This window comes from Lithobates pipiens, unplaced genomic scaffold, assembly GCF_037356315.1.
Source record: "Lithobates pipiens isolate NorthernLeopardFrog02 unplaced genomic scaffold, aLitPip1_a1.2 Scaffold_19, whole genome shotgun sequence".
Lineage (NCBI taxonomy): Eukaryota > Metazoa > Chordata > Amphibia > Anura > Ranidae > Lithobates > Lithobates pipiens.
The window spans coordinates 160,585,661-160,599,919 of record NW_027507764.1 but is presented as its reverse complement, the minus strand read 5'-3'; the positions used below and the strand labels follow the sequence as shown (position 1 = coordinate 160,599,919).

Sequence of the window (14,259 nt, the reverse complement as noted above, 5' to 3'; positions counted from 1 at the left end):
CCCAGACCAATTTTCAGCTTTCGGTGCTCTCACACTTTGAATGACAATTACTCAGTCATGCAACACTGTACCCAAATGAATTTTGTGTCCTTTTTTTCCCACAAATAGAGCTTTCTTTTGGTGGTATTTGATCACCTCTGGGGTTTTTATTTTTTGCGCTATAAATGAAAAAAGACCGAAAATTTTGAAAAAAAACGCATATTTCTTTGTTTCTGTGACAGAATTATGCAAATTATTAATTTTTCTTCATAAATTTTGGCCACAATTTATACTGCTACATATCTTTGGTAAAAATAACCCAAATTAGTGGATATTATTTGGTCTTTGTGAAAGTTAGAGAGTCTACAAGCTGTGGTGCGAATCGCACAAAATTGATCACATCTGATGTACTGGTGACCTATCTCGCTTCTTGTGACCCAAACAAGTCAGGAAAGTACAAATACCCCCCAAATGACCCCTTTTTGGAAAGTAGACATTCCAAGGTATTTAGTAAGAGGCATGGTGAGCTTTTTGATGTTGTCATTTTTTTCCCACAATTCTTTGCAAAATGAAGATTTTTCATTTTCTTTATTTTTCTCCACAAAATTGTCATTGTAATAGGTTATTTCTCTCACGTGGCATGTGTATACCACAAATGACACCCCCCAAAAAATTCTGCTACTCCTCCTGAGTATTACAATACCACATGTGTGGGACTTTTTCGCAGCCTGGCCACATAGAGAGGCCCAACATGCAGGGAGCGCCATCACGTGTTCTAGGAGCATAAATTACACATCTAACTTGTTGACTACTTATTACACTTTTGAAATACCAGGACAATGACACGTGACACTGATGACAGATGGCACTGATACGTGGCAATGATGACACTTATACGTGGCACTGATGACACGTGGCACTGATGACAGATGACACTAATATGTGGCACTGATGACACGTGGCACTAATACGTGGCACTGATGACACGTGGCACTAATACGTGGCACTGATGACACGTGGCACTAATATGTGGCACTGATGACACGTGGCACTAATACGTGGCACTGATGACATGTGGCACTAATACGTGGCACTAATACGTGCCACCGGTGACAGATGGCACTAATACGTGGCACCAATGACACGTGACACTGATGACAGATGGCACTGATAAGTGGCATTGATGACACGTGACACTGACAACAGATGGCACGTGACACTGACAGGTGGCACTGATGACAAATGGCACTGATACGTGGCACTGATGACAGATGGCACTAATACGTGGCACTGATGACAGATGGCACTATGTGGCACTAATAACACGTGGCACTGATGACAGATGCCACTTATACGTGGCACTGATGACAGATGGCACTGGGGACAAATGGCACTGACAACAGGTGGCACTGGGGACAGATAGCACTGCGGGCAGGTGGCACTGGGGTGGGGTGGATTGCACTGGGGTGGATGGCACTGGGGCGGATGGCACTGGGGCGGATGGCACTGGGGCAGGATGGCACTGGGGCGGATGGCACTGGGGCGGATGGCACTGGGGCAGGATGGCACTGGGGCAGGATGGCACTGGGGGGGGGGCATGGCACTGGGGGGGGGTGGCACTGGGGGAGGATGGCTCTGGGGGAGGATGGCACTTTTTATTAAACTTTTTTTTTACTTTTTTTTTTTTTTTTTTTCTTTTTTACACTGACGGCTGCTGCAGCCGTTCTTCTCTCCCCTCTCACACGCTGTCTGTGTGAGGAGGGAGAGCGGCGCTGAGAGATGATCTCATATGTTTACATATGAGATCATCTCCCATTGGACACGCCGATCACGCTGTAAACGGCCGCTGTGATTGGCCGTTTACAGCGATCTGTGTTTGCCTGTCCCCGGGGGACACGGCAAACACAGAACTTCCGCGATGCGCGCCCGCGGCGGCGCGCATTGCGGAAGTAAACACCAGGCCGTCCAGGGACGGCCAGGCGTAGGAAGCCGCCCGCCCTAAGGCCGGCATTCGGCTATAGGGCGGGCAGGAAGCGGTTAATCGTCACTGGGTTTTTTTTTTTTATATTTTGCTATATAAACAGAAAAGACTGAAAAAGTTTGAAAAAAATGTTTTTCTTAGTTTCTGCTATACAATTTTGCAAATAAGTAATTTTTCTTTTTCACTGATTTGCGCTGATGAGGCTGCACTGATGGGCATTGGTGAGTCTGCATTGAGGGACACTGATGAGGTTGCACTGATGGGCACTAATAAGGCTGTACTGATGTGCACTAAAGAGCATGCACTGATGAGACAGCACTAATGGGTATTGATGAAGTTGCACTGATGGTCACTGATAATCTACACTGATGAGCACTGATGGTCACTCATTAGGAGGTACTGGCAAGGCTGCACTGATGAGGGGGCACTGATAGGTGGCACTGATGGGCGGCACTGATGGGTACTAATAAGCTGCACTGATGTGCACTGATGGGGTTGCACTGATAATCAGGGCACTGATTATCAGTATAATTAATGTACTCTTTTTCTAAAATATCACCAACACTGAGGTGGCATATAAAGTAATAATAGATGGTTCTTGTCAAAATGTTGCATCTAAATCCTAGATATTCCAATAAATGTACAGTGGTGGCTGGTGCTCAATATTTCAGGGGCCATCAAAACCAACGCCAAGCCCCCCCACCTCTGCCAGAGATGGATGGGAAGACGGCGATCCAACCCCCCCCCCCCCCCCCCCCCACAGGAGATGGACAGGAAGGTGGCTGGTGCTCAATATTTTTTTGGATCAAACCAGGCTAATCAGGTTTCAGGACTCGCTTCCTGATTGGCCAGGAGGAAAATCAGGAAGACAATAGCGAATATTAATTCACTATTGTTCCGCAACTGTGCCCTGAGCGGTCCTTTTTTGAAGCCAATTAGAGCCTCAGGCTTAAACCACGTGCTTCAACCCCAGTTGGAATCCATGCGTCCGAATGTGAATGCGCCCCGTATGGATGTGTTGCCACAGTTACATATCTGATGGAAGTACCCATTTGCAGTGTCTTTCTTGGTGAAGGTTTTTCACTTCCTTAAAGCACTACTTCATAAAGATATTCTTAAAATCCTTGGCAGGCTCTTTTACATAGTAAAACTGAAAAACTAACCAAACCCCAACAAAAATTAACACACCTTATCCTACTTGCAGCTCAGCTAATGTTAGAAGTTGGAAACAACAGTTTATTCCACTAAAATCATACTGATTGAATGGCTAACAAGCATTTCGGAGGATAGACATCAAAAGTTCTTGCTAGTCAGGGAGCACCAAATATTGTTTATTATTCCAAAAAATAGATATTGACAGTCTCTGATATCTCAAATCTGATGGAAGTGTCTGGGGACAGAGTTACCAACCTCTTTTCCCTGGGGATCAACTGCTCTTGTGAACCAAGCAACTTTTCATTTGAATACTCTTGTTTATGTTGAACTTAGAAGACCCATTTTCTTTTTCTTTACTTTTACTAGCCTTTATTTTTTACATTGCTGCTTTTTTATGTATTTTATGTGTTCTCCCTCTCTCTCTCTTATCTCTTCTCTCATAGTCCACTCCCATTGTCTTTTTACATGTAACTTCAAAGTTTTTCAGCCACCATATGCATAAATTCACTTTTATTGATTGTAGTTCTGTTGATATTTTTTTTCTATACAGTAGACCAGTGCTCAAATCTTAATAATAATAATAATAATAATAATAATGAAAATATGTTATGGCCGTACTCTTATAAGAAATGTAATACATATATTGAAACAGAATGTGGTGTTAATTTTTTCTTTTAACAAAAAATATATAACATTCTGGAATTTGACGCTAACCTTTAGTAAGGAAAATGTTTGACAACACAATTCAGCAAGAAATAAAATATTAGGAGCTCATAGTCATCACCCTAAACATGTCTCACATGGACTGCCTGTAGGACTGCCTAAGAAGTAAAAGAAACGGTTCAGAGCAAGATGATTTTGAAAAATGAGGCAAAAAACGTACTAAGATCGAGGGGAGCGGATGAAATATCTGCTCATGCTTCAAGCACTATCTTATAGTGAGAGAGATTGAGACCAGATGGAACCTTAAATGCACTTAGTGTGCAAATTGCCCACCTACATTAATAATGTATGGGAATAATGCATCTGGTGCTAACAGGTATATATAAAATGGATTTTTTAAATAGAAGCTGGCTGGTTGAGATATTATTTGATAATAATTCCCTAAAAGAAGTAGTGACAGCCAAACGTTACATTTTGTTTATGTTTGGTGTAATATTTTTTGTATGAACTCTATGTGCATGAATGTGCATTTTTTATGAGAACAACAGACACCCTCTTATACAGAAGAATTTCTCATTGGTTAAACCCTTTTGATTCAAGCTGATAGTCAGAGTTTTGTTGATGTGTTTACTGGTTTGTTGCACCCTATAATTGTTCTGATCACTGTCAAATAACCCATATTTTAGAATGGTTTTAATTCCAACATCTCAAATATTGTGTGTCGATTCTGATTTTAAACTTAATGACAAATGATGATTATTCTCCATTAGGTGACTTTTGAAAAGATGAGGAATATTCAATTTTACTTTACCTACTGTATCTTCATTCAAACACCATGTAGCTTGGTCCTTGCGTTTTTCCTGAAAATACAAGAACTGTTGCACCACCTTTAACATTTTATAATAGTCAGAATGTTTATGGGTTCATTCAAGGAAACAACGGAAGGATCAAGACTTAAGGAAGAAGCGCAGTATCTACAAAAATCAATCTGTATTGGTTTTGTCCTGGTCTAACTATAATGAACTGTAACTGGTTGTTATGAGGTACTTTATTTTGCACTTAGTGCTTTTGCTCACTGCTTCTCAAAAAAGGCCATTCGTCTTTTTGTTGAACAATTTCAAAATGGTACATTATTTTGGTTTTAGCCCACACCTACTCTGTCTGATATACTTAGTGTTTTTGTTGAACAATCTCAAATGCTTGCTCACGTTGGCAAATCGTCAAAGCACTCCGATTTACCTAACGCAGACATCAAAAATGAGAAGTTGACTCTATTTGATTCCGAGTTGTTGTTTGCAGCAGAATTACTCTATAGAACTTTGTGTTTTTCTTTAAATGAAAGATGTATTCATAATGTATATGCAATATTGATAGAAGCTTGCATTATCCAAGCCTGCTTTTTCTCAAAAAATATTAAATAAGAAAGGGGAATGTTATCCTAGCTTAGTGAATACCGTGTATATGGAATAAGGTGTAGTTGTGTTCACTTTGGATGTCTAATCATATGCAAAATAAATTTAAGTAAAGAAATAAGATTTTTTCTTTGCATTATCGGATGATTCAAGTGAACATAGCTATAACGTATTCACTAAGCTAGGCAGTAACTATAGCTAAGTAAATATTTTCAAATTTTTTTAGAAAATTGATTCTAATATGTCATTTAGTCATCAGTGCCAAAGCCACTAGTATGTTTTTCTTTCCAGTATCCTAAAAACAACAATGACGTTGGTAATGCCAGCTCCACCCAATCACACCCACATTCAGGAAAGCAAAACACCTTTTTTATCAGTCATAAAAGGGAATTAATTACTGCACTTTGGGCTGCAGCATCTTTACTTATTTAGTGAACAGTAGAAGGGGTCAACTTTGACATGTTTCACTTTCTTCAGCACACAACATGGCAGAAATTACCCCTGCTACTATTAATACATAAAAAAGTTGCTGCAACTTGGGGTGTGAAGATTTATTTCCTTCTCTGCGTGATTTGCTGGAGTGGAATGAGCCACATCAGGAATTTTTCAGTGGAGCCTGTGATGAGACACTCACCTTGAGGGGTATACATACACTTCTACTCTTCTGGGAAAGCTGTTCACAAGGTTTAGGCCTTAAGAATGTGTCTTTGGGAATGTTTGAGCATTCATCCAGAAGCGCATTTGTGAGATCAGACACTGATTTTGCACAAGAAGGCTTGGCTCGCAGTCTCCATTCTGATTCATCCCAAAGGTGTTCTATGAGGTTGAGGTCAGGACTCTTTGCAGGCCAGTCATGTTTCTCCACCCCAAACTCGCTCATCTATGTCTTTATGGACCTGGCTTTGTGCACTGGTGAGCAGTCATGTTGGAACAGGAAGGGGCCATCCCCAAACTGTTCCCTCAAATTTGGGAGCATGAAATTGTCCAAAATGTCTTGGTATGCTGACGCCTTAAGACTTCCCTTTACTGGAACTGAGGGACCAAGCCCAACCCCTGAAAAACAACCCCACACCATAATCCCTCCTCCACCAAATGATTTGGACCAGTGCACAAAGCAAACAGAGTCCTGACCTCAACCTGATAGAACACCTTCGGGATTAGAGCGAGGACTGCGAGCCAGGCCTTCTTGTCCATCATTGGTGCCTGACCTCAAAAATGTGCTTCTAGAAAAAGGGTCAAACATTCCCGTGGGCAGTGGGCACACTCCTAATCCTTGTAAACAGCCTTCCCAGAAGAGTTGAAGCTATTATACCTGCAAAGGGTGGGCCAACTCAATATTGAACCAGACTAAGACTGGGATGCCATTAAAGTTCATGTCCGTGCAAAGGCAGGCTTCCCAATACTTTTGGTAATATAGTGTATCTTCTTGTGGCACATGTTTTAATAGGATTCACCCCTTTGTAACTAAAACATGCCCTTTCAAAATTTAGATACTTTAGAAAATATTTTGTTAGATTATACCAACCTCCAAATGTTGTATTAATCATTTCAGTATCTACAATGTATCAGTTTTATAAATGACTACAAATAAAATGACACCGCATTCAGTACAAGTATGGAAAGAAACATCAAGTATAACACAAGTTAAAAGAAGAAATACAACACAAAACATTATGTTAAGATTTTTTTTATTGATAAAAATGCATGAAACTTGCATTACTATAATTGTTTTAGTACACATAGCATGTCAAGGGCACATTAGAAATTGTTCCCCAAATATTATATCTTTCCTGCTGGGGAAAACATATACTAGTAGGCTTTCTCACTATTTTGTGAGTTTTAGATATTATGTGGCTTAAGACACCGGTGATGTTTTCTTTTAGCAATTTTCAGGGCGGTATAAAAAAAAAGTGTAAAGCTAAATATATTACTAAGAGTTTTTCCTTTCAAAATCATTTGTAAATGAAATGCATTGCACTAGACTCTGCACACCTGTCTCAAATATATCCACATATCATATTTATTGTGATATGTGTATGACTTGTCTGCTCATACAAATCATCTTAATTGTGTAATGTGCAGGCAGCGTTTTACTGTTTTAAGCAAATGTCAGCCACCATTTTGGCATGCTCCACTAGGGTAACTTTACTATGGTAAGCCAGTGGCTGCCATAGCAGAGCTGTGTTATGGAACTGCCACAAATAAAATGAGCTGCAACATTTCATTTCAGGGTCAGAACTGATGTGAACTTGGGGTCTTGGAAATCTAGATCAGCACTGGCACTTTCATGCATGACACTAAAAGGTTGATTTTCTAAAGGAAAAAAAAGACTGTGCTCTTTGCAAAGTGTAGTTGCATTCTGCAAGTGTAGTTGCTCCAGAGCTTAGTAAATGTGCAGAAGCTCTACTGACTTCCAACATTCAATCATGTGCAAGGAAAAATGCATTTTTTTTCTATGCACGTGATTGGGTAAGTTAAGCCTTACCTCATTTACTAAGCTCTGGAGCAACTGCACTTGCAGAAGGCACCTTTGCAAAGTGCACAGACTATTTGCCTTTAGTAAATCAACCACTGATTGTCTTGATGCGGACTAAACTTTTCAGTAACTGAGATCTCTTTGATTGAAGGAAAGAGTGCATGTGATCTGTGTAATCACACCTTTTACACCAATCTTTGCAAGTAAACTGGGATTTTGTTAGACACGTGCAATGCTGAAAAATTCATTAGTTTTTGTTTCATTAAATTTTTGTTCTTTTTTTGTGTCATTCGTTTAGATGCGTTATTCGTTATTTCGATAATTTGTAAGAATCCAAAATTCAAAAATCTGATATTTCAAAAGAACAAAAATCCAAAATAATAACTAACTATTCAATTATAGGAATTTCCTTTCAAATTTTGCTGTTAGTGAACATAACAATATGAATTTATCCGAAGTTACAAATTATCCAAAATAATGAATGTTGCATCTAAACAAATGGAACGTAATGGATTAATAATAGTAAATAATAATAATTTGTGACTTTGGATAAATACGTATTCATTATGTTCACTAACAGCAAAATTTGAAAGGAAATTCCAATACCTATAATTTAAGTTAGTAATAGTTATTATTATTTAGTTAGTTATTGTTGTTGAATTTTCGTTCTTATTTTTGGATTTTTGTTCTTTTGAATCTTATGATTTTGGTTCTGATTTTCAGATTTTTAAATTTCAGATTTTCGTTCTTTCAAATTTTCAGATTTCAGATTTTCGTTCTTTTAAATTTTAGAAAAAAATTGGGTTTCCGTTAATTTGAATATTTCCAGAATTAATGAATTTCAACGAAAAAACGAATTTGGAACGAAACGAATTGCACATGTCTAGATTTTGTTACTAATAGTGTCAACAGGAAGAACCGTATCAGAATGTATTATCCCAAGGCATCTAACCAAATTCAAACTTTCATTGTACAGTCAATACTGAATGATTTCTATACGAGAGCAGCACAAACTATCTTACACATATTTGCACCTTATACACCTTGATAAATCAAGCTAACCATACATACCTTTGTTTTCTTTTGGTCAGCACACAGACTAAATAAGAGAAAGTAAATTAATTCCCCTATCCACATTAAACAGAGTAGGAGTCTCCTAAACAGAAATGTTCTAAACAGGAGCCTGCACTGCCAGCTATTATATTCAGTGGGAACAGTGACTGCATTCTATCAGATGATGCTTGCAGGTCAACCCACTGTTTGAATTTTGGCTGATTTTCTAGGAATCGGTCCTAATCCTAATTTGGGGATGATGCGGAGCAATGATGAACATGTTTTATGTTACAGCTGTCTACGGTGCTTCACACTCACTTCTTGCTTTCCAATTTCAGATTGCTAATTTTAGCTGGTTATGTTACAGTGATATTAATGTCAAATTCTTTTTAAATTTAAAAATAGCAAATATGTTATACTTACCTCCTCTGTTCAGTGGTTTTGCACAGAGCAGCCCAGATCCTTCTCTTGTGAAGTCACTCGTTGGCGCTCCTGTCCCCTCCCTGGGAAGCTTGCCATGGGGGCACCTGAGCTGACCCACTGCTCTGTGTGTCCATTCAGATACAAAGCCATGAATTGGCCCTGCCTCCTCTCATTGTCTCACTGACTTTGAGTGACAGCAGCCGGAGCCAATGGTGCCTGGCTGCTTTCTCAGCCAATGAGGAGGGAAAGTCCCAGGCAGCCGAGGCTCTCATGCAATGTCGCTGGATCGAGATGGGCTCCGGTAAGTATTAGGGGGCCGAGGGAGGCTCCTGCACACTGAAGGTTTTTTTATCTTAATGCATACAATGCATACAAAAAAAAAACTTACTTTATAACCACTTTAAGGTTTAATTTATCAATGTCTATACACAATACAGACCACCTGTGTTATTTGGTAAAGTGCCACATCATAGGACACATTCAGACGGACGGCTGGGAGCAGATAGTTTGCTGTGTTCAGAGGCTGTTAAATGTTGCCTCTGAATGCAGCTGCACTCTGTGCTGTAGGCACATACAAACTGACCAATAAGGAGTAGGCAATTTGTGTGCAGCCAGATATGCCATGAAAAAGGCTGGCTCTGGATGCAAACTACCTGTGTCTGGGGTCAGTGAGAGGCTCAATTTTCTTAGAATTATTTTGATGACTTGTTAAATATGAACAGCAGAGATGCCAAGAAATTATTTGTACAGAGAAGAAATCTGATAGCCACCACCGCTAGTCCTCACACTGTGTGCATGCAGCATTTAGTTCTGCCAGCAGGAATCCATTGAATCTCGTCCTTAAGCTTCCTCAGCTGGTCAACCGAATGTGGCCTTAAGGGGCAGCTATCATTAAATTAATGTTCTTCCTGAGGCACAATGACATATTCATATTTAGAATTCACTGTATATCTAATTGTATTTTACATTTTATCTTACCAGCACATTTTTCTTATGATTCCTCTTTGGTAATAGTAATAATCAGAAAGTGACAGCTGTGAAGTCTGGAATAAATTATACCAGTGGATGGACAATACATTGCTTTTCTTCCTAGCAGATGGCATTTTCCAGCTTTGCTCTAAGAAAAATTATGACTGTAATAAATAAAAGGTGCCCTTTGGTGCTTTCTTAGAGTGGAGCATTGGCACCATCATAATTTGGATCCCCAGCTAACTTACAAAAGGATGCTTTCAAGCTGGCACAAAGACAGGTGAGTAAACAAGTCCACTTCTTCCTGTGAATAAATTGCACACACATGGGGAGAGATTTACTAAAATTGGAGAACTCAGAATCTGGTGCAGCTGTGCATTGTAGCCAATCAACTTCTAACTTCACCTTGTTCAATTAAGCTTTGGCAATAAAACATGGATGTTGATTATTTTCTATGCAGAGTTGCACCAGATTTTAGCAAAAAAAAAAACACAGTTCTTGAATCTCAGACCTGCTCCTGTGACCAATAGCAGCACCATAACAGACTCACATTCATTTCTGACACTTGAATAGTGTTATCACATTGTGATCAACTGAAAGGAAAAAAAAACGAATGGTTACGTCAGAATGGGCTACCCACTCACTTGCCTGATTGTGTACAAGTTAGAAAGGATCCTTACTGTAGGCTGAAAGCTTGGAAGGAATATGAATTATGATTAGGTCTCAAATATAAAATATATCTTTGTACCACAGGAAGAAATATTGTAAATAGCTTATACTGTGATTCAGTGGTGACTGATTCTCAAGCCGCGGGGGGCTTTCAATCGGAGCCAATGCAGAGCACTGAGAGAGCCCTCTGGGTGGCCATCTCCCAAGTCCCAGATCTTTCTGTACATCTTCCCCACTGTCCGGCTATAACAATCGCTTCTCCTCTTGGCCAACTGTGTTCCTTTCACTTCCTGATTGGCCGGGAGGAGAAGCAGGAAGACAATAGCAAATATTAATTGACTATTGGCACACAACTGGGTGGGCTCAGGGTGCAGTGCTCTGCGCCCCAATCCCACTTTTTTTTTAAGCCAATTAGAGCCTCAGGCACTAATCAGCTGCTTAAAAAAAAAACATTGGAATACATGCACCAGGTACGTTGCATGTACATTAGGGGCCTTGCGCATGGATTGGGGGGTGGCGCTCCTGCATCTCGTATGGAGTGGCCACCACTGCTCTGATTGTCATCCTTTAACTCCCACAAGGAACAACTCTTCTTACCATGCTTTTTGGTGCAGTCACCTGTAGTGTGAAAATATAGACATACTTCTGTATATACTTATAATAATTAGGGATCTTACACAACTAATACAGACTTTTGGAGTCTTTTTACCCAGCATCAAGACTCCACCCCTTCCATGTAGATCCAATAGATTCCTACCTTAGATACTTAGATTTGCAGGGGCCAAAAGGAATTGTTATGCCAGGTGGATAAGTGTACTAAGAGGAAGAGGGCCACCAATATGAATAATCTTTAGGGAAGTAGACCATACAGAATTAAATCTCAAGATTAGGAACCACTGATCGAGTGCTTTGCATCTTTGTACACACATTTCTGTAACCACCAAAAATGATACAGCATGCCGGTCTATAATGGGCTTTCTATAAAGCTCTACACACCAGTAATTAACTGTCCAGTTGATAATTATATAGTTAAGCCAGGAAGAAAAAAATCTTATCATAAAACATTGTATTTTATATTTATTTCTGCCTACATTGCTCCAGCCAATGGTACCAATACCAATTTTGCATAATGGTTACTAACCTATAAAAATAACTAAGTTAACCCAGTCATTCATTGTGTTCTAAAGAACAATAGATTAAGATTACTATGTGTTGCACAGTTCAAAGTTAAGCTTTTATTTTCTTTGAAATTAAAAAAATAAATATTTTGTTATTAAATAGTGAAATGCATTCTAAGTAATGAGTACATACTAGTTATGTTAATTGGAATACCATCAAAGAGACAACCATGTATCAATCAAATGAAGGTTATCCTGTATTGTTTGCTCAACAGTGGCAGAAAAATTTAGCTACTGTAAATTGTTTAAAAAGGCAAAAAGGTTTACAACAAACATTAGAACTAAACCTAGTTTGTTCTAATGAGTGCCGTTCTATTACCAAAATTTGATTTAAAGTCTTTCTGTAAATCTATGGCAGAACCATAAATTGCCTAAGCCTGCCTTAAGTACTATACCACAGTGCTAATGTCGTCAGCTTCATCAGGTTTTTTTTGCCTGCTCGGCAGGGACTTCAAGTATTCTAGATGTCTTCTTGCATCCTCCTGGTTTTGCCGTACATAGTATACCACATAGGAAATCACCATGGTGAACCAGCCAAACATAGTGACCAACATGGCATAGTCTGTTGTCCGTTTGGGAAGATTACAAAGGTCAGCATCATTAGCATTAGTCAGAAATGCCCTTCCTGCATGTTCGTCCAGTACAGCCGTTTTGCAGATGACATTGCTGGCAGTCTCATGGTTAGATGCCATGCTCCGAAGAACTTGCTGTAGAGTACAGTCACAATGCCAAGGGTTATTGGCAATCCGGGCCCTGGCCTTCAAGTTATTAAAAGCATTTTTATGAACACTTACAATCTGGTTATCTGACAAGTCCAGTGTCTGCAAGGTCTCTGCAACTCCTTTAAAAGAGTGTTCATCTATAAATTCGATAGCGTTTTTGGATAGGTTGAGAACTTTCAGCTGATGGAGATCTTTGAAAATCTCATTAGGAATAGAGGTTATCTGATTGGAGTCTAGATAGAGTAAAACAGTTTCAGGGGGAATGTCTCTAGGTATTTCCTTGAGATTGGCATTACTACAGCTGACATTTAAGCCTCCGTGAAGAGAGCAAAGGCAGCCTTTGGGACACATACTGGCAGAATGAAAACACAGTATCATCAGAACAAAGCTTTGTAGGAGCAGACACATGGAGAGAGAGCGTGTTAGCCACAGGTCTACCAAATTCATGCTTAGATGTCAGCATAATAACATGACTACTCCTCATTTACCCAAAAGAAGCAGTAAAGGATGCCCCAGAGCAAATCCGCACCTTCATTGTTTTATATTTCACAGAAAGAGTAACTGGGGTGAACATCAGCTCACGCGAAGTATCTGAAACAGAGAAAAAAGAACTGATAAATATAATTGCTATTCTTATTCTTGAATACAATGAATAGGAAAAAATGCATGTAAATGTATAGCTTTGGGCAACTGTACAGGCATACCCCACTTTTGAGTACGCAATGGGTATTATTTACTAAAGCTGGAAAGTGCAAAATCAGGCTCACTTCTGCTTAGAAACCAACGAGCTTCTAACCCCAGATTGTTCAATTAAGCTTTGGTAATAAAATCTGGAAGCTCATTGGCTTCTTTCAGAAGTGAGCCTGATTTTGCACTTTCCAGCTTTAGTAAATTGTGTACTTAAAAGTGGGGTATGCCTGTATAGTTAATGAGATAGTGAGGTTGATTTACTAAAACTGAAGAGTGCAAAATCTGGTACAGCTGTGCATGGTAGACAATCAGCTTCCAACTTCAGTTTGTTCAATTATGAATTAAAAAACCTAGAAGCCGGTTTCTATGCAGAGCTGCACCAGATTTTTTATTCTTATCTTAGTAAATAAACTGAAATATCACCAAAAAATAAATAAAAAAAATTACAGGTAAAAGCACATAAAAATCAAATATTTTCATTGTGCGGTGTTTTCCTTTACTTAAATACTTTTTTATTTACTTGCAATGTGCCTTTGACCATGCAAGGAAATTAAACTATTCCGGGAAGATTTAGTTCTCTAGCACAGCCCTTTTCTCTTCTGGGAGTGTCTAATTACTGTCTGTGCTGACACAACTTTCCACCCCTCTCAACACCTGAATGACTGCAAGATACAGGGATATACAATGTAATACTGACATATAATCACACACATGGGCTGGACTTGATGGTCTTGTGTCTTTTTTCAACCTCAACTACTATGTAACTATGTAACCTCTGTACATAATCTTTAATGCAGCAGCTGGGAGAAAAGCAACTGTGAATATTATAAAGTATCACTTGAGCAAGAGTACTGATTCTCCTTAGATTGGGACTTCTATGATGACAGTG

The 14,259-nt window shown here is 39.3% G+C and overlaps 1 protein-coding gene across 8 annotated transcripts in view; it reads right to left on the bottom strand.

Moving 5' to 3' along the window:
- Window positions 1-6,861: 6,861 nt before the first annotated feature.
- LRRC3B (leucine rich repeat containing 3B) overlaps window positions 6,862-14,259 on the bottom strand; it is a 299,515-nt gene continuing 292,117 nt past the window's right edge. For 5 of the 8 annotated variants that reach the window (XM_077491436.1, XM_077491435.1, XM_077491434.1 and 2 more), the window contains one exon: window positions 6,862-13,271. In XM_077491436.1, the coding sequence (XP_077347562.1) occupies window positions 12,348-13,127 (780 nt within the window). In that variant the 5' untranslated portion in view covers window positions 13,128-13,271 and the 3' untranslated portion in view covers window positions 6,862-12,347. The remainder of the gene's footprint in view (window positions 13,272-14,259) is intronic. The other 3 variants (XR_013277552.1, XR_013277550.1, XR_013277551.1) reach the window with 1 other exon arrangement.